An 18727-nucleotide genomic window follows, 5' to 3' on the forward strand; every position below is an offset into this window, starting at 1 on the left:
ATTAAGTACTGAAAGAGATATGGGTGGGTGTCCCTGGTATTAAGCAGCCCAGCCCTTTGGATTCCTCATTGGTTCTTTTGAACAGATAAATTAACCATTTGGGAGAAGGAGGATGAAGGAGCATCCCACATCATCAGGCACTGTAGGGGAAAACTGTAGTAGGGTTCAAAGGGAATGAGTCCCCTATTTAAAAAATTGAAGATCACCAAGAAAGAAAGCAAGGGCTGAAACTCTTAACAGCAAGTGGTGATTGTCAGATGTCTTTGTTGGAAGTTCCATTGCCCTGCTGCGTGACCTTCAGAAAGCTCTGGGTCTCAGCACACTCAGCCAGTACATGGTGCTAAGGGGGTACTTACCTCTTCCATTGGGTTCACTGAGGAATTAATGCACTCATTGTTGCTAGAATGGCATTTTTAAAATTTCTCCTTTTTACACTCAAGGGTGAGTTTTGTGGCGGGCACCATTGAAAAGATAAGCCAATAACCAATGTCGAGTTCGACCTTTGGAATTTCTACCTCTTAAAATGTTATCTCTGACATAAAATATTACTGACAAGCTTAACAAAGTTTTTCTACGTGCACTGAATATAACATACTCCTAAAAGGGAGAGTTAGTTCTCTCTTCAAACCTGGAGAGAAATCAAATGGAAATACTGCTACAATCACAAGGTCCCCTATGCAGGTACTTTCAGAGGTCAAGTTTAGATGACCCACTAATGCTCAGTGACTAAACATTTTTGTTACATGCAGTTCTGTTATAGTCACAGAGTTATAGCTTTGCTTAAAGTTTGAATATATATATATAATCAGGCAAAATGGGAAAATAACGTGATTTAAGTTTTTTTTTCTTTTCTAATGTAGATTTAAAGCTTTGAAAATTGAACTACTCACAGTCTCAAGTGAGTATTATGACAAAACAAAAGGAAGAGCAAGCAGTCCTGAAAGTATCCACATAGAAGCCAGATCTTTAATCTGCCCAGTGGAATATATGAAAAGTGAATCTATTTCCACAAAGAATAGTCTAGTAAAGTTTCAAAATAATAGCTTGCAATTCACATCATGAATGCTTAAAGGCCAGAGATTATTTTTGCATGCAGATAAACAAAACTCCTAATTTGAAAATTTTTTTCTGGTGTTTTAAGCCAATACAGTTCTATTTCCAATCCTGTCATTCTTAGCTTACCAAATATCTAAGTGTTTAGATCACAGTTTTAAACTAAAATTGGTAGATTAGGGAGCATTTTGAAACACAGATGCTACTAAATTCAAACTGATTATGAATTTGGCAACATTACTCCCATCTTTTACTTCAAAATAAATGTTAAAGGCATTTAAAGATTGTCTTTAGGGAACTAAAGACAAAAAGAAAAAATAACTGACATGTAAGAAGAAAGAATGAAATTTTTCCTATATTTGCATTTTTTAGTATTTTTTAGAAGAAGTGATAATACTCTGCATATGTTTTCCTTGCTGAATATTCTATTCTCATTTTCGATAAATCTAAGTTTAAATTCAAATTCACATTTAATAGCTTTTATTGTGTTAAATTTCACAATTAATGAACCTATAAAGCTATTTTCTTGCAATTTTTACATATTGAATCATTGACTTGTTGGCTTATCTTTGCTTTTTTATGCTTTGTAACAGTCCCATTTGGTTTTAGAAATTAGCCATCTCCTGATTTCCCCATTGTAGGCAAAATGTTATTCTTTTACCAGTTCTATAATCAAACAGTTACAAAAGTGATGATTATATATCAGAAACTCATTTCTGTCATCTCACCTTTTGTACAATATATAAAGGTCACTATTTCAAGATCAATGATGCATCTGTCCATTCTCCCAATAAACACTTTAAAATTTTTACTACTCAACAAAGGAGGGACACTTTTGCCAATATTAAGATATTAGAATAAAATTGGAGTTAAACACTTTTAAAATATTGAACTAAAACAAACTGGACTTAGATTATAATTTTTTTATATTTCTAATTAATTATCTATCATCTTTTTGTAAGCGGAACATGACTTCAGGAACCCAATGCAAAACTAGGCTGCATCAAATGGATGCAGAGTGGTGAACTGTGCTGACTTTTTCTGTGATTTAGTATGATTGACTGCAATAATGTATTTAGTTATGATATTAGTTAAAATAACAAAATTTTCTTTGACATAGAATGCAGTGCCTGGATCAGAAAATTTCTAGTTCTTCTTAGGATCTAGCCTCTTGATACTGTTCATGAAAACTAAGTCTCATTGCAATTATGGATCTGATGCATACTTCCTATGAAATTACAGAAATGGATGAGTTAGCCCTTCAAGACAAGACATGAAGTGTTTGCAAGATTTCAGTCAAGAGACTTCATTATTGAAGTCATGATTATAATTTTCTTCAGATCAGAGAAATGTAAGATCGGTTTCAAATATTTATTTGCTTGTTAGAAAAAAAAATATTTTAAGTTAGTGCAAAGGATGAAGAACAGCCAGGTGGAATAATCTGTACACTCCAAAAGAATAATTGGCAGATGTATTTGCCAAGTAATTTATCATGGAAGACATGATCAGGCAGTTGGCATGCAATGTGACCAAAATCTTAAATATCCCAGCAAGAGAGAATACAATTAATTTTGATAGCAAAATATTTGAATTAGAAGTTTCCAGATAAAGAAATGATGTTTGAGTTTGTCTTAAGATAGTATCTTACATACAGAACCTTGGACTTATAAGAGTACATGTCCTTAGAAAATGATGCTGACTGGAACTTCTCCAGGATGTCCTCTTTCAGTTGCAAAATAAAGTTGCAAAAGGAAACAGAGAAAAGAAGGCAGACTAGAGAGATTTGACAGAACATCTAGCCAGACTTCCAATCAAGTTCATTATCAACAAGACATCTGTATAGATGAAGGTATTCAGAGAAAAGCAATAAAATAAGATATAGTACTGATGATGAAAGAAAAGTTTAAGGTCTGAATTAAGCTTGCCTTCAAGAAAACAGAATTAGGATGAAATATTTAAAATATATGTATTGCCCAGAAGGAAAATGACTGTTGAAGACACAGTAAGACAATGTATTTTGAAGCAGTAAAAGAAATCTGAACTAAAAATCCTCCATATTGCCCATCCAAAAGTCTTTCCTATTTGTAAGAGACATGGGCCATAACATGACATATTTCTCCCCTAAAGGGCTGTGATCACAGGTAGATTTTATAAATCATTTAAACTGGGGAAAGCATTTGACACAGTCTATATGGACAGAATGTAGACAATAGTAAGTTAAGCACAGTTTTGTTTCCAGTAAACCAAGAAAACCAGTGAATACACAGAGGGAGCTCAACAGACAGCTCGCTATTCCAGCTGAAAGTGCTAAACAGCAAGATGAGAAACTAAGTGAGGTAAAATGAAAACAAGAGACTATACAACCTAATAAAAGCACAATGGACAGAAAAATTTACCCTTTTACAAAAAATTATTTGCTATGAGAGGTAAAGAACCTTGAATGCTCCCACCCAACCAATATCTAGCACTGTGCTTTTTATGTAGGAGTTGAAATGCAATAGGAACATAAAATTCAATGAATTAAAATATCCTTATAAGAACAAGCAATAAATACAACTCTGAACTCTGATGGTTAGTTTGTTATCAGAAATTAGGAACAGCTTGTGGAACCACTGTTTTTTTCCTAGAAAAAAACACTGCTCCTCTCTCAGTTTTGCTATGGCATCTCTTTATTTCCTTTATTTTGACTCATCTGAGGTCATGCAAAATCAAAAATAAAATTCCCAGATAACATTAAGTATATGGTTTTAATATTCATATTCTCTTTTCAAATATATTTTATATCAACTTGTTCATATTTTAACTTCTCTTAAGGCATGTCCAAGTAGAAACAAGAATAAAAACACAATAAATTTGGGTAATCCATTCAAAATAATATATTTCTTGACTAGAGCTGACAAATCGGAGGGTATACAGGAAAACCAATAATGAGGAACTGAATTATAGTTACTGTATCTAAATAAAGATATTCAATCAACACTTCAGCTTCTCATAGTTCAACTGAAAGAAACAGGTAGATCTGGGTTGCTCTCATATATCCAAAACTAGTTTAAAATGGGGGAGAAGGTGCTAGCTCCTAAGATACTACTACAGACAATAATTCTTAAAACATACTGATAAACAAAGAACATCTTAGAAGGAACTCGGACAATTATTACATGTAGACAAGATTTCTGAACATATCTCATGGGAAAATTGTATAAACCAGGATATCTTTAGCTAGGTTTACCTGTGTTTCACAGATAACAAAAGATTTGTGCAATCATTGTCCCTCATTTAGGTGCCTTCTATGTATCTCATTTCCAAGTTTCTGTAAAATATTATTATTCATTTGATGCCAAAATAACCCTTAGAATATTAAAATCAAAGACATTAATTACTAACAAATAATTGCATGAAATATTTGCCTGCCTTATTTTAATCTGTGGCTTTTGAAACTTGAAAAAATTCTAAAACCCAAAGGAATGAAAGTCCATTGATTCAGTGACAGGTAACGGCCTTGATATTTCTGACTCAGAGACACTCCTCTGTTCGTAAAGTCATTAACACTTTTTGCTTTTATAAGCAATAATGCCCTTAAACTAAAATGTAAACTGCTCAGCTCACAAGTTCATGTGGTGTAATCAAGTGAATCCACTGAGTAGACCCTAGTTTGGTCAATCCATGTCTCCATTTAAGGTCAAAGAGTTATTTGCTTGGTTCACATCCCAGCTTTGCCACAATAGAGTCTGTTTTCTTAGTTTAGGATTTACATTAGAAAAGTCTTTTTCTATGCATAAAACAATTTAGTAAGATAAAAACTGGCTTAATTTCATGAGTGAATAACTGATTTTTTTTTTGATGAATAGAATTAACCATACTGGTAACTTTAGATTAGTATCATTGAGTATGTATCTGAAGAGTTACTTATAGTGAAGCAACATACACTCCTCCTTTGTGCAAGATTATTATTTGAAGTCAGGGTGATACACTGTGGTGCTACAGACATAAAGCTTTCTACGATGCCTGAAAGCCAAGGAGGTTTTTTACTTTTCTTATAAAACTTATTTCAAATTTCTTCCAAAAATATTGCCTGGAGTTTGCTAAATGTCACTTTTAGAACACTGAGAGAATGAATTTGCACTGAAAAAAAACCTAAGGGTTATTTTTCTCTGAAGGTTTGCATAATTTGGGTTGCGCAAAAGTCAATGACCATGGACACTGACGTGAATGTAACTAAGGAAGATTTAAAGTGGGAATCAGAATTTCTATGGCTATAGTTGTACCATCATAACACATTAAGGTGTATAGGCTGTTGGGAGAAAGATTGAGTTATGCAACAACCCATCATACTAGAAGATTAAGTGCAAAGAACTATTGCCATTCTGAATATGATGAATACCAATTTAATTTTGTTACTGTTACAGAGTTTCTTCATTATCCCTCCGTTCAGATTGATAATCTGACTTTAGCTTTAATCTTACTTTTCTTGGATCTGGATTTTTCTACTTTCCCAAGATCAGAAAAAGTTCTTTAAGCCAGATACTTAACAACTTACCCTCTGGAAGGTCTGGATAAAATTCTTTGAAACTTGTGAGTCGCCTGAACACATACCCTTTTGTTTAAATGAAGCATAGAAGTGCATTCCAAACCCAAACTGAAACAGCTAGCAATTTAGATTTTTTCCCATTACTACTATACTTTGATCAGTGGAGATAATCAAGAATTGACAATAGACAGAATCAGAAGATATATGAAAAAAAGACTCTTTTCTCCCAAAGTCATGCTTAAAGTATGAGTCTACACAACTAGGTATCAATACAATGCTTGCTTCAGTGATTGTTTCATCCCATTACAAAATACTGATACTTTCCTATAGAGGGAATAAAAAATTTTTGAAGTATAATGCAATTCTCATCTCAAACAACCACCATTATATATATAAATGTGTGTGTGTGTGTGTATATACACACACATATATATAGGTATGTGTATGTATGTAAATATGGTATTGTATAAATATATATATAACATTGTACAAAAAAACCCTATCTGTCCCCCCAAATTGTATTATATTGAATTAGATATGTCACAGCTGTCAATCATTTGTTCATTTCTTAATTATTGCTTATTAAGGGGACAAGGAAGCAAATCAGCTTTATCTGTTGTGTGTATATATGTAAGCATGTGCATATAGCATATATGTATTTTATTCAAATTGACTTGAATATGACCAGTTTCTGAGTATTTTCCTGAGTATTTTTTAGCTATTATCATGAATATTCATGTTAGTTTTAACTAAGCCCAATGTTTGAATCAGAGAAGGCAATGGCACCCCACTCCAGTACTCTTGCCTGGAAAATCCCATGGACGGAGAAGCCCGGTAGGCTGCTGTCTATGGGGCTGCACAGAGTCGGACATGACTGAGCGACTTCACTTTCACTTTTCACTTTCATGCATTAGAGAAGGAAATGGCAACCCACTCGTGTTCTTGCCTGGAGAATCCCAGGGATGGGGGAGCCTGGTGGGCTGCCGTCTATGGGGTCGCACAGAGTTGGACACGACTGAAGCAACTTAGCAGCAGCAGCAGCAGCAGCAGTGTTTGAATGATATAAAACATAATTGACCCCTTATTCTCCAATTGTCTTTTTACCAAACCAGATTCTACCAGTGTTGCAAATTATGCTTGCTCACCTTGTCAAACATTTCTCCATAACCCAATTGAGAGGAATTCAAATTTGGAAAGGAGATATTTAAAAGACAAAAGAACAAAAGTTCACTTAGGGCAAATTACTCAGCCCTTCAGGAATAGGTCATGGCTCCACTTAATCAGCCTGAGGACTAAGGGAACTAACATTTGTCACCTCTAAACTCTGTTCCTATATTTTGTTTGCATGAAAAAAGGCTTTTATTTGCAATAAAATCTATTGACTTTGTAACTTCTCATGTAGAGTCAGCTCTAAGTTATATCAGTGGCCCTCCATCTCTGAACTTGAATATCAAATTCTTGTCGTGAGCAGAGTTACCGCTCTTGTGTCCTGGCTTTATTGTTATAATGGGGCTCCTGTTGTATTTAAACTTAACATTTGAGATGGAATTTTTCGGTTTTATCAGAATGCTTGATATTCAGCATTCTATATTCGAAATCCCTACATTTGCGTTTTGAATCTCATTCATAATAATGTACAAAGCATAAATCTTTGGGTAGCTAAAGATTATCAAGGCTTATAAAATGGTTTTTGTTTCTCCAGTTGCATGTGTATATCTCCATTTTTAAATTTAAAAGAACGTATTAAAATCTCTGAAACTGAGTGCAAAAAAATTAATTAAAAATATGACAATCAAATATACAGGTAATTTCCATAGCATGGCATTGGAACTGATTTGTATTCAAAACATATTTACATGCTGAAAAAGTGTGGTTCAACTTGTCTCCCCGATGAATAAAACGCTGTCACCTTTAATGGGTATTACTTGTACTGAACTTATTTATGTCATGCTATGGTTAAATTTATTTTTCCTTTCTTTTTTCTTTTTCCTTCTTTTATGCTTCTTCCTTCCTCCTCTCCCCTTTCCTCTTTTTCCTTTCTTCTTACAACAGTCTTTTTTCCAGAAAGCATGTAAACCAGCTTAAAAGATTAAACTACCAAACATTAAACTAAACAAGCAAATAAAGCCAGTATATAAACTATCAGGCTGTTTAATTGTCTGGGCTTTCATTTCCTCTGCTTTGTCTCTAACATTTCTATCACCCTTTGAGGGTTTTTTGTTTGTTTGTTTTTAATTCCCTTTCCCATTACCTGCTTAGCAACCACATTGAGCTGAACTGGCTCACAAATATACATCTTCTACTGTGAGATTTAATAAGAATGGCACCTTTCCATTGTTGAGAAATGTTTAAGCTAATGACTTTAAAAAAAACTGATCACCAGCCAGAAAACTAATGCTGCTTGTTAGATAGCAGTTGTGTGAATGAGCATCCATAGGCATACACTCTGGTTTCCTCTATTTCTCTAGTTCCCATCATGACTCATGGAAAGCTTTTCACCCACTGTCACCATGTCCTATTGAGATTTCCTGAGCCACCTCTCAAGTCAAAGGCAGACACCACAGAAGAAGCCTTTCCCACTTTGTACACATAGACTCACATAAAACATACACATGCTGACATGGTATACAATTATGCACATGTGCATATTTTTAGTTTAAGTTCATCATGCCAGCATAAGACTATAAAAACATGGCATTCGGTTTTTAAATCCAAATAATTTTTCTTGGCAAAATGGAAAAAACTATCCAAATCTCTTCTGCTTCAGTAGAAACTTTAACTTCTGTCCTGGGGGCTTTCAGAGAAGCCACAGTTTTGAATACCATGTACACAAAGACATAGGAAAAAAACAAACACAATTTAAGTATTTCTCTTTTTCATTGCATATTATATGCAATACTATATTATATATATATATATATATATATGCATACTGTATTTAATATAGCAACTTCTTAAAAATGTGGCAACTTCGTCATGCCAGACAACAAAATAACTGGGGCCCAAAGCATGGATGAACTTTCTTGGCAAAATCATTGAAAGTTTGTGTGTATGGGGTCTCACATTCTTGACTCTTTCAGAATTTTGAAGACAGTCATGTGTGCTACTGTGCAAAATAAACATATTGCTGGTTTTTATTTTTTTTCTCTATTGGCCATCAATGAAGGATGAAGAAGAAGATGGAGGCAGAGTGGCAAAGACAGCAGACTACAGATGCAGGTGTGGCACCAAATAGCAATCAAGCTTGGAAAAAAAATCATGAAGAAACCAAGAGCAGGCCCATTACTGAGCAATATAAGCAAATCTTTATAATGCATTTAACTCAGAATTATTATAAAGTGGTATAACATTCCTCTGAAAGAAGCCTTCTCCCATGCAAGGATTTATGAACATTGCCAATAAGACTCAAAGAAGGAAACAGGCTTTGTGACAAGTGTTCTCAAACACCTCTGCCAATGCCAACAGTGCAAGTGATAAAAGCCAGTGATGGTTTGGACTACAACTAAATGAGGAAAATACAATGGAAATGAAGCTCTGGAAGCAGTGATGAACAATGAGCACTGAGAGGACAATGGAGAGCAACTCTGCCTGTAAAACTTGCTTAGATGAGGTTGTGGAATCTGAGATCCACAAAGATGCTCTGCGCATCCATGTAAATAATAAGATTTGGAAAGTAACAAATGAAAGCACACAAGGCAAGCGAAACAAAATGCACTCAGTCCCACAGGTGCTTTATACAGATGGACATGAAAGCTGAATGGTATGGGAAACTATACCATTGAGGCTGAAGATAAGAAAGGAAGCAAGGGAAATGCAATGTTTCGATCACTTCTTGGCAGAGAGAATCTTGGTAATAACCAATGGGGCAGGAAGGACACATTGCAAGACAGATTGCTCTTGGTTGTTGAAGAATGTTGAAGCAGGATCATTTTGGAAAAGGAAGGGTGACTATGCTTTGCTAAGAGGCACAAAATCGCGATTTACTGGGCACTAGATGAGACTGCATGGAACAGACTTTCTAAATGGAATCTCCATGCAAGCCAGATAAGCTCTTTTCCCAGCTAATTTTCTAAATGCCAAACAATACAGGAACTGAAACCTTTGGGTTCAAGGATGATTTTTACACATATTTTTAATCAAATGGTGAATTTCTGGAAATGTCTTGAGGAAGAATTGAGCTTCATGACCAGTCTGACGTTCACAAGGCATTCACCATATGGATAGTATTCTGTTTCCGGTAATGCCACCCTGAAAATGGCAGCATCGTGGCTGACTGGGAAAAGAACTAAAGGTGGCAGAGCCACACTCTGGAATTTGCAAACAGCTTACAATAGATGGCACCTTGTGTGGAAAGAAAGGGACTGAGTGAGGAGAAGAAGCCAAGGTAAGAACCTCAACACATACATTTGGAAATCTTGCCAAGAAATCATGATACTTCTATTCATTGAGCTCTTTGTTTCTTTGCATTTGATGAAAATGGACCAGATACTTATATTTTCATGAGAAGGGAAACACTGAACTGATTGAATAAAGGATCTATAATTGTTAGTGTCTGACAACATGTTAGTTTTTGGCAACAGCACATCAACCTGTATTAAATCCAAATGCTTTCTGGCTTTTAAAGGTTATGGATAACCTAGTATGCATTGGAACCTGATGAATGAATTCCTATTGTTTTCACCATCTCTAACATGTGAACACAATCCACACATAGAGAGGCTGGCTCCTGAACAGAGAATGAAAATTACTAGGACTAACAGAAGGAAGTAGACTTACAATGAGTAAATATTAAAAAGTCCCAAATAATTATAATAGTAACAACTTGGCAATGACTTTCCAGACTATGAAATTAGTTTTCTTATGAAGAATGGAGATGTTATAAGGCTAGTATAAACATAGGGTAATTGGAAAATCAAATTGTTCATTGTGAGTTATAGTAGAGTCTGGAATAATGGTGATAACATTAAAATAAAAAAAAAAAACTACCTATGAATTACTGTAGTTTGGTGTTTTTAGCAGTACTGTTGCCAAGAATGCTTGCCTTGGAAGAACAGTAGAAACTCGAATTGTGAAGCCCAGGTCCCAGCTTACCCCTGACACAATGAGCTCTCCTCCCAGATTCTGTACTTCGGCCTTCACCTTGCTGCAGATGTTAAGCTGATGGCAATACAAGGCAATTCGTTGAAGGTAGGCTAATAAATCCTGCTTACATGCTGAATCAGGACACTATAAAACATTAAAAAAATTATCTCAATTAGTAAGAATCTTTTGGCTTCTAATGCTTGCTATATAGAAGCTGTGAGAAGAAAAGTTTTCACTGTCATATACCTTAATTATACCTATTCAACTTGATAGTGCATTGAAGCTTCAGAAATGCTTTAGCGAATTCAGAAGGCCACAGTGATAGGTGAGAGTAGTTAGTTCTACTTCGATAAAATTCTATACAAAGAATATTGATGATCTCCCAGAAAGTCTTATTGGGATGAATGTATAAGTATCTTATCAATTATCTTCTAAACTGCAAAGAAAACAATATTCTATAGGATTTCTCTTAATGGCCCATTCCATGTTCACTATATGCAAAATTATTTTAACAAAGACAACAAAGCAACAGATGCTAGAAGGAAATCATTCTGTGTCGCAGTCTCTCTGCCATAGTAGAAGAGATTTTCAATTTTATTTGTTGGAGAATGCATTTATTTCTTTTGGCTTTCTAAGAAATGTGTCATTCACTAAAGAAACTCTATTGCACTTTCTGGAATATCATATTTATCAAAAAATTTAGCAACATGATAAACTTAATTTAAACCAGAGACTGTGAGAAGGATCAAGACCATTGTACAAGAAAAAGATGTGAGTAAAATGAGTTTGAAGCCCACTGAAATAAGCTCATCAGTGTAACAACAGGACCCTTCCAAGGATGCAGCAGAGATTTTGAATTCTTATTAAAAAATCTGGTGACCAAGGATTTTGAATTCTCTTTGTAACTTAAGTCGGTAGATGTCCATCAAATACACACTGAACAGAGCTGAACACTTTCAGAGACATTTACATGACTCCCTAAAGCATTTCTGAAGCTTCAATGTCAACGGCTATCCAGCAATTGAAGTATATTCCTATTGCTATCCAAAGTTCAGTTCAAAATTCTCCAGGACATTCTATTGTTCTCCCTCAATCTGGCACTTAAAAAGGACATATAATCACCAGATCCTTGATGAAACACTGTAAGAAACGAGTACCCACAGCCCAAAGTAAAGTACCTTATTTAGAACAAAAGTATGAGAAAAAGACTCCAGCTAAGCTTCCTTCAAGCTCAAGAAAGGGAATTCTTTCATTAATACTGTGAACCCAGTCATTTGACATAGCCATTTATTTAATAAGTTACAAAGGGGTCTTTTTGCTACATAACACTTACCATTGTGGTATTTTTTTTTTTTTCACTAACTGCATTTATCAAGAAAGAATCCCACAGAGACTGTTTTTAGCTTCCTACAAGTTCTTCATACTGTAATATTTATCCTACTCCAGAGACCCATATACTGAAAGGAATTAACTTTAAAATGATATCTCCCTAAAGGCCTTTGATACAAATACCTTGCAGCAAATTAAAATGGAAGTTCTATCTCAATGGAACAGTAATTAAAAACGCAACAGTCCGTAAAAAGTTTATACTGTGTGCATATCTCAAATCTTCATAAAAATATTTTCTGGCAAAATAAAGCCAACCAATGTACATTTTGGAAATGCTCATTCTATTCTGTTATTTAAACTGAAGTATTTAAGACACAAATAAAGGCATTATGGACCAAGAAAAATAACTCTTATACCATTGGAATAGTAGAAATAGATGCATTATTTGAAAAAGAAATGTTCCATTCAGACAAAACATTAGCAAAAATTGCAGGTTGCTTCACAACTGATGACAGGAAGAATGCTACAAAGAGGTTATGTTTATCTTTTCTTCATTAAGTCATCATTAAATATCATTTTAATACTTTGTCACAATCCCAAGATACGCCTAAAATCCTGGGATTTGTATGTGTGTGTGCATATGTGATTTGTTTTCCAGATATCAAAGCTATTTGGGGGTTATGTTTCCTGATACATAATTGTTGGAAATAAAGATCCAAAATTACAAAATCAAAAACAAGAATCACAATAAAAATATTGAGCTCAAGGAGCCTAAACATACTGAGAAGTAGTTTCAGCAATTGAGATCCAGAATATAATGGAAAAACCATCCAAACTCCATCTACTTTTACTCCTTAGGAGTCCATCCTAGCACAATCCTTTCTCAGGACCAACTGCCAATCTCTGGTCACTCCACTTATCCCAACATTTGCAGAAAATTGCCTCAACATTTGCAGAAAAGAATGCAGCATTCTTTCCTGGCTGGTACATTTCTGTATGCTTGCATGTATGAGTGCTATTTTCAAATAAACTCATTTTCTCTCCTCTCTTTTACATGAACCTTCTGGGTGACATATGGAACTCAACCTTTGCTCCAAAATGTAGGAAGCTTGGCAATCAGTAGTGCCCTGAAATTAGCAATATAACAATGGTTTGGTCCTTAATCACTATAAATTTCAGGAGATTTTAAAATTTTGGTAATATTTAGTAAATTATTTTTACTCTTAAGTGTTTCTAAAAATTCAAAAGTAAGCAAAACATTCCCCCAGATTTGCTATCATATATATAATATGAGACAATCTGTTGGCTTATTTTAAAAGTAATCCCAATAGTTTAATCATGAGTTTTTCTTTTCAGACTTTAGAAGATGAGTAAATTTGGTACTGACTTGAGGTATTCTATATTATGGGATATTGAAGGCAAGTATTTAGAGGAACAGGAACACTCTTATATTAGAAAATGAGAGAGATAAAATATAGTAAGCAACTCAAAAACCACAGGAGACCACGGCCATTTATGGAAGAGGTGGTTGTGGTTTAATCGTTAAGTCATGTCCAGCTCTTTGTGATCCCGTGGGCTGTAGTCTGCCATGGAATTTCCCAGGCAGGAATGCTGGAGGGGGTAGCCATTCCCTTCTCCAGGGGATCTTCCTGACCCAGGGACTGAACCTACATCTCCTGCATCACTGGCAGTCTCTTGCATTGCAGGCAGATTCTCTACCAACTGAGCCACCAGAAAAGCCCTCCTCCACAGAGGAGGAAAAAATCCTAAATCTTTCAGCGTTCCCAAAGATGATGATCTGTTTTGTAGTAAATTCGTGTTCATAATGTTTTTTCCATGTAAATAACATTTTATATAATATTTTCTATTTCAGAATCTTAATATATATTTTAAGACATTTTCCTTTGAAACTGGCTCCAACTGTAAACCACCATCATTTAAAGAGATAAGCATCAGTTATTTGAAAGCGTCTGTTGCCTAAAGTACACTTATAAGAAATGGCTTATTATTGAAAGAAGACATACTTAGAACAGGATTTTAGAGTTCCAGTTCAGCAAAATAAAATGAACAGAGGGACACAAACTCAAATATTCAACCTTGAGATTGAGAACTATTTTAACGTGAATCTTAATTCAATCTAAAGGCATAAAAGACACTCTGAGAATTGTGTTAATTTCTGATGCACTTTGAGTCTGGATGAAAATAAAGCTGAAATCTGAATGTTTTGTATTATGTGGGTTTACCACATTTATGCCAGGACATAAATTATAATGAATTAGAAAGAGCATCATTATAGCAAGATCAATTATAACAAGAAATAAAGTTGTTTCTTTTGCTTCCCACTTAACAATATCATTGAATTTCTGAATGAGGACAGTCAGGATAATCCATGATTCCTTGAAGGTTATGTCTCTTAAAAAGTGGACACCCTTCTTTCTAAAGGAAGTTTGAAAACAGAACCCACCTTTGGCATCAACTAGATCTCGAAAGAGTTAGAGGTCAGTTTGTAAAATGATAGCAATTCTCTACAATTCATTCTTCAGAGGCATTTAATAGAGTGCATAAAACCCATTACAGAACCCAAGAGCTAGTTAATGACCCCACTCAACATGTGCTTGCTCTTCCTTCTTATATTACCTGATCAGCCACAGCACGGGCTAATTTGTCCATTCGAGAACCTGCTTCGGCAATTTTCTTGGCGGCATTAATGACATCAGATGTATTTTTCAACGGGCCTTTGCCTCTGAAACAACAGGCACAACATAATTAGAAATTCACTTTATGGCAGGAAATAGACACACCTATCATATTGTTTGTCCAGGACTCTGCTTTTGTATTTGATTTGGCTCTGACCACGTTAGAGGAAATTTGAATGTTTTCTTGATTCACTTCAATTTCCATTTAAATAATCCACTTTATTTACATTCATTTTCAGGGAATATTTTTCCCTATTTGGATGGGCATGCTCACATTTTATTCTTTACATGAATTTCTATATTTTTTGAACAGTGGTCCATTAAAAAAGATGATCACTACAAGGGCAATGGGAATTTAACATGTAAATGCTTATCATGTGTCTATGCTGTTGTATACATTTATCTTCATAACAACCCTAACAAGCAGGCATCATCATCCCCATTTTAGAGAAGAGAAAAATAGACTAAAGTGATTAACTCACCCAAGCTTATGCAAATCATGTGATAAATTCTAAATTTAAATCAGTCTAGCCAAAATAAATGCTCATTCACTGTCTTTCACACCATGCCCAGCATTATTATTATGTTAATTATATTTTTAAGTCCACTTTGGCTCTTTGAGAAACCATTGTCTCCTGTCCATAACTGGGGACTATTTGGCCAAAATTTCAGAAATCTGCTGAGCTCTTTCTCTTGCTGGCTTATATGCTTCTGGGACTGACTTATGAAAGAACACTCATAGAACACTGTGTGACAGTAGATGTCTTTATGTTGCCAAAAACCATTGCCCCAGTATTTTCACATAAGGTTTTCAATTAGGTGAACTGTTTAATATTACATGTCTTTCAAATATTTATTAGAAAGGAAAAAGAAACTATGCTGCATTATAAATTTTTAAACAAAATGTTGCATATGATATACCTTCTCTTTTCTTGAAAGGTAAATAACATGATAGACTAAATACATTTATTCTTCTATTTTTAGCATTGTTACTGATCTCCTTGTGCTCAGTTGCTCAGTCATGTCCAACTCTTTGCAGCTCCATGGACTGTAGCCTGCCAGGGTTCTCTGCCCGTGGCATTTTCCAGGCAAGAATACTGGAGTTGTGATTTCCTACTCCAACTGGTCTCCTCATATGCATGTAAAAGTCAATGCATTTTTTAGGGCTACAAAATTATAATCCTATAGTTAAACATGTGGTGAGATACAGAGAAAAGCTACTCAGAAGTCATTTATTTAGATTGCATAGTGAGTAGGCAATGATTGCCATTGTTCCATAATAACATTTTATAAAACGGAAGACTTAAAATGACTTTAGAAAATAAATGTAAATGAAGGGCATTTTGTTTCCCTCTTAATTTTGCTTCTGAAATTTTTAGTGTTAGTAGCTAAAAGTAAGATACATTGTGTTCACATCAATGGTTAAACATGTACATAGGGAAATTTAAAACTTGAGATATTTCATTTTGCTATGGCAACATTGGAGAAGGCAATGGCACTCCACTCCAGTACTCTTGCCTGGAAAATCCCATGGATGGAGGGACCTGGTGGGCTGCAGTCCATGGGGTCGCTAAGAGTCGGACACAACGGAGTGACTTCACTTTCACTTTTCACTTTCATGCATTGGAGAAGGCAATGGCAACCCACTCCATTGTTCTTGCCTGGAGAACCCCAGGGATGGGGGAGCCTGGTGGGCTGCCATCTCTGGGGTCACACAGAGTCAGACATGACTGAAGTGACTTAGCAGACTTAGCATGACAACATTAACTATAGAAAGTGAAAGACGAGAGTGAAAAAGTTGTCTTAAAACTCAACATTCAGAAAACTAAGATCATAGCATCTGGTCCCATCAATCCATGGCAAATAGATGAGGAAACAATGGAAACAGTGAGAGACTTTATTTTGGGGCCTCTAAAATCAGTGCAGATGGTGACTGCAGCCATGAAAAAAAGATGCTCCTTGGAAGAAAAGTTATGACCAACCTAGACAGCATATTAAAAAGCAGAGACATTCCTTTGCCAACAAAGGTCCATATTCTCAAAGCTATGGTTTTTCCAGTAGTCATGTATGGACGTGAGAGTTGGACTATAAAGAAAGCTGAGCACCGAAAAATTGGTACTTTTGAACTGTGGTGTTAGAGAAGACTCTTAAGAGTCTCTTGGACTGCAAGGAGATCCAACCAATCCATCCTAAAAAAAATCCTGAATATTCTTTGGAAGGACTGATGCTGAAGCTGAAGCTCCAATACTTTGGCCACCTGATGGAAGAACTGACTCACTGAAAAAGACCCTGATTCTGGGAAAGACTGAAGGTGGGAGAAGAAGGGGACGACATGATGGCATGTCGACAAGATGAATGGATGGCATCACTGACTCAATGGTCATGAGTTTGAGTAGGCTCTGGGAGTTGGTGATGAACAGGGAAGCCTGCAGTCCACGGGTTGCAAACAGTTGACTAAACAACTGAACTGAACTGAACATTAACTCTTCCACAAAAGACATTGGCTCTATCCAGTTATATAGATTTTTAAATACATAGATTTTACATGTGCATTTTATATAATATGTGTGAATTAAAGATTCTGTGACAATTTGGTTCTCATTCTGTCACATTATTTTTTAAATTATCTCTAAATAAAGTTTTGGTTTTGGTTTATATTTTTAAAGGAAATTCTAGATGCAGAATCTGTCAATATTTAATAGTATTCTCATTATTATTTATTTCTCTGTAACTTACAAACCTTATAAAATCTTTTTTTACAATCTTACTCTGATAAAAAATTGTTGTTACTTTTTGCATTCATCTTAACCCATTCCCACTGGAGAAGGGATAAGCTACCCACTCCAGTATTCTTGGTCTTCCCTTACAGCTCAACTGGTAAAAAAATCCTCCTGCAATGTGGGAGACCTGGGTTTGATCCCTGGGTTAGGAAGATCCCCTGGAGAAGGGAAAGGCTACCCACTCCAGTATTCTGGCCTGGAGAATTCCATGTACTGTATAGTCCATGGGGTTGCAAAGAGTCAGACACAACTGAGCGACTTTCACTTTCACTAACCCATTCACAAAGGGCTGCATTATACTTGATATTTCATTAATAACAATCTTGGTGTTTGTTTAATCCAAGAATTTCAAAGGATTTGTAGAAATGCTTATTCATGAACCTTTCATGATAACTTTCAACAGTGGATTGATTCTGACATTTATAGAAGCTTGAATCTGTCTGAGGTTCAGGCTCCTAAATGAGCTAAAGCATCAAGATTTACTATTATATTATTTTAAAAGTTTGAGACTAGAATTCACACTGTGGACTGAATTCAATTCTTGGAGTCATAAGTGGATGATAAGGATGTATTTCATGAAACTAGAGAGCAATGTAGAAATTTTGAGATCATCAAATATTTCGTTTTCTAGTTGAGAAAGCTGAAATCCAAAGAGGAGGCTAAGTGACCTGCCCAAGATGATAAGAAGAGGAAAAAAAGGACTGAACCTCTGTGTCCCTAATCACAGTTTTGTTGGTTGCCATGGAGGAGGGGTGGAGGAGGGGTGGAGGAGGGAAGGACTGGGAAGGTGGGAGTAGCAGATGCAAACTATTATAGGGAGGAGGAAGAAACACCAACAAGCTTTTACTGTATAGCACGGGGCACTATAATCAATGTTGTGCTCAGCTGCTCAGTCGTGTCTGAGTCTTTGTGATCCCATGGACTGTAGCCCATCAGACTCCTCTGTCCATGGAATTTTCCAGGCAAGAATACTGGAGTGCATTACTATTTCCTTCTCCAAGGGATCTTCCTGACCCAAGGAGGGAACCCGCATCTTTTGCATCTTCTGGCATTGGCAGGAGATTCTTTACCACTGAGCCACCTGGGAAGCCCACTATATTCAATATCATATGATAAAACATAATGAAAAAGAATATTTTTTTAATGTCTATATGTGTATAACTGGGTCCCTTTGCTGTACAGCAGACTGGCACAACATCATTGATCGATTATACTTCAATTTTAAAAAATTTAAAAATATCACAAGAAGAGATTTATGA

General features: G+C 35.4%; 1 protein-coding gene across 1 annotated transcript in view; it reads right to left on the reverse strand.

Moving 5' to 3' along the window:
- Window positions 1–18727, reverse strand: part of CTNNA2 (catenin alpha 2) — a 1210173-nt gene that overhangs the window by 29215 nt on the left and 1162231 nt on the right. The window contains exons 15-16 of the mRNA XM_052647702.1: window positions 14630–14735; window positions 10673–10807 (exon numbers count right to left, since the gene is read on the reverse strand). Coding sequence (XP_052503662.1) covers window positions 10673–10807; window positions 14630–14735 — 241 coding nt within the window. The remainder of the gene's footprint in view (window positions 1–10672; window positions 10808–14629; window positions 14736–18727) is intronic.

The sequence above is a fragment of the Budorcas taxicolor genome, chromosome 11 (assembly GCF_023091745.1).
Source record: "Budorcas taxicolor isolate Tak-1 chromosome 11, Takin1.1, whole genome shotgun sequence".
Lineage (NCBI taxonomy): Eukaryota > Metazoa > Chordata > Mammalia > Artiodactyla > Bovidae > Budorcas > Budorcas taxicolor.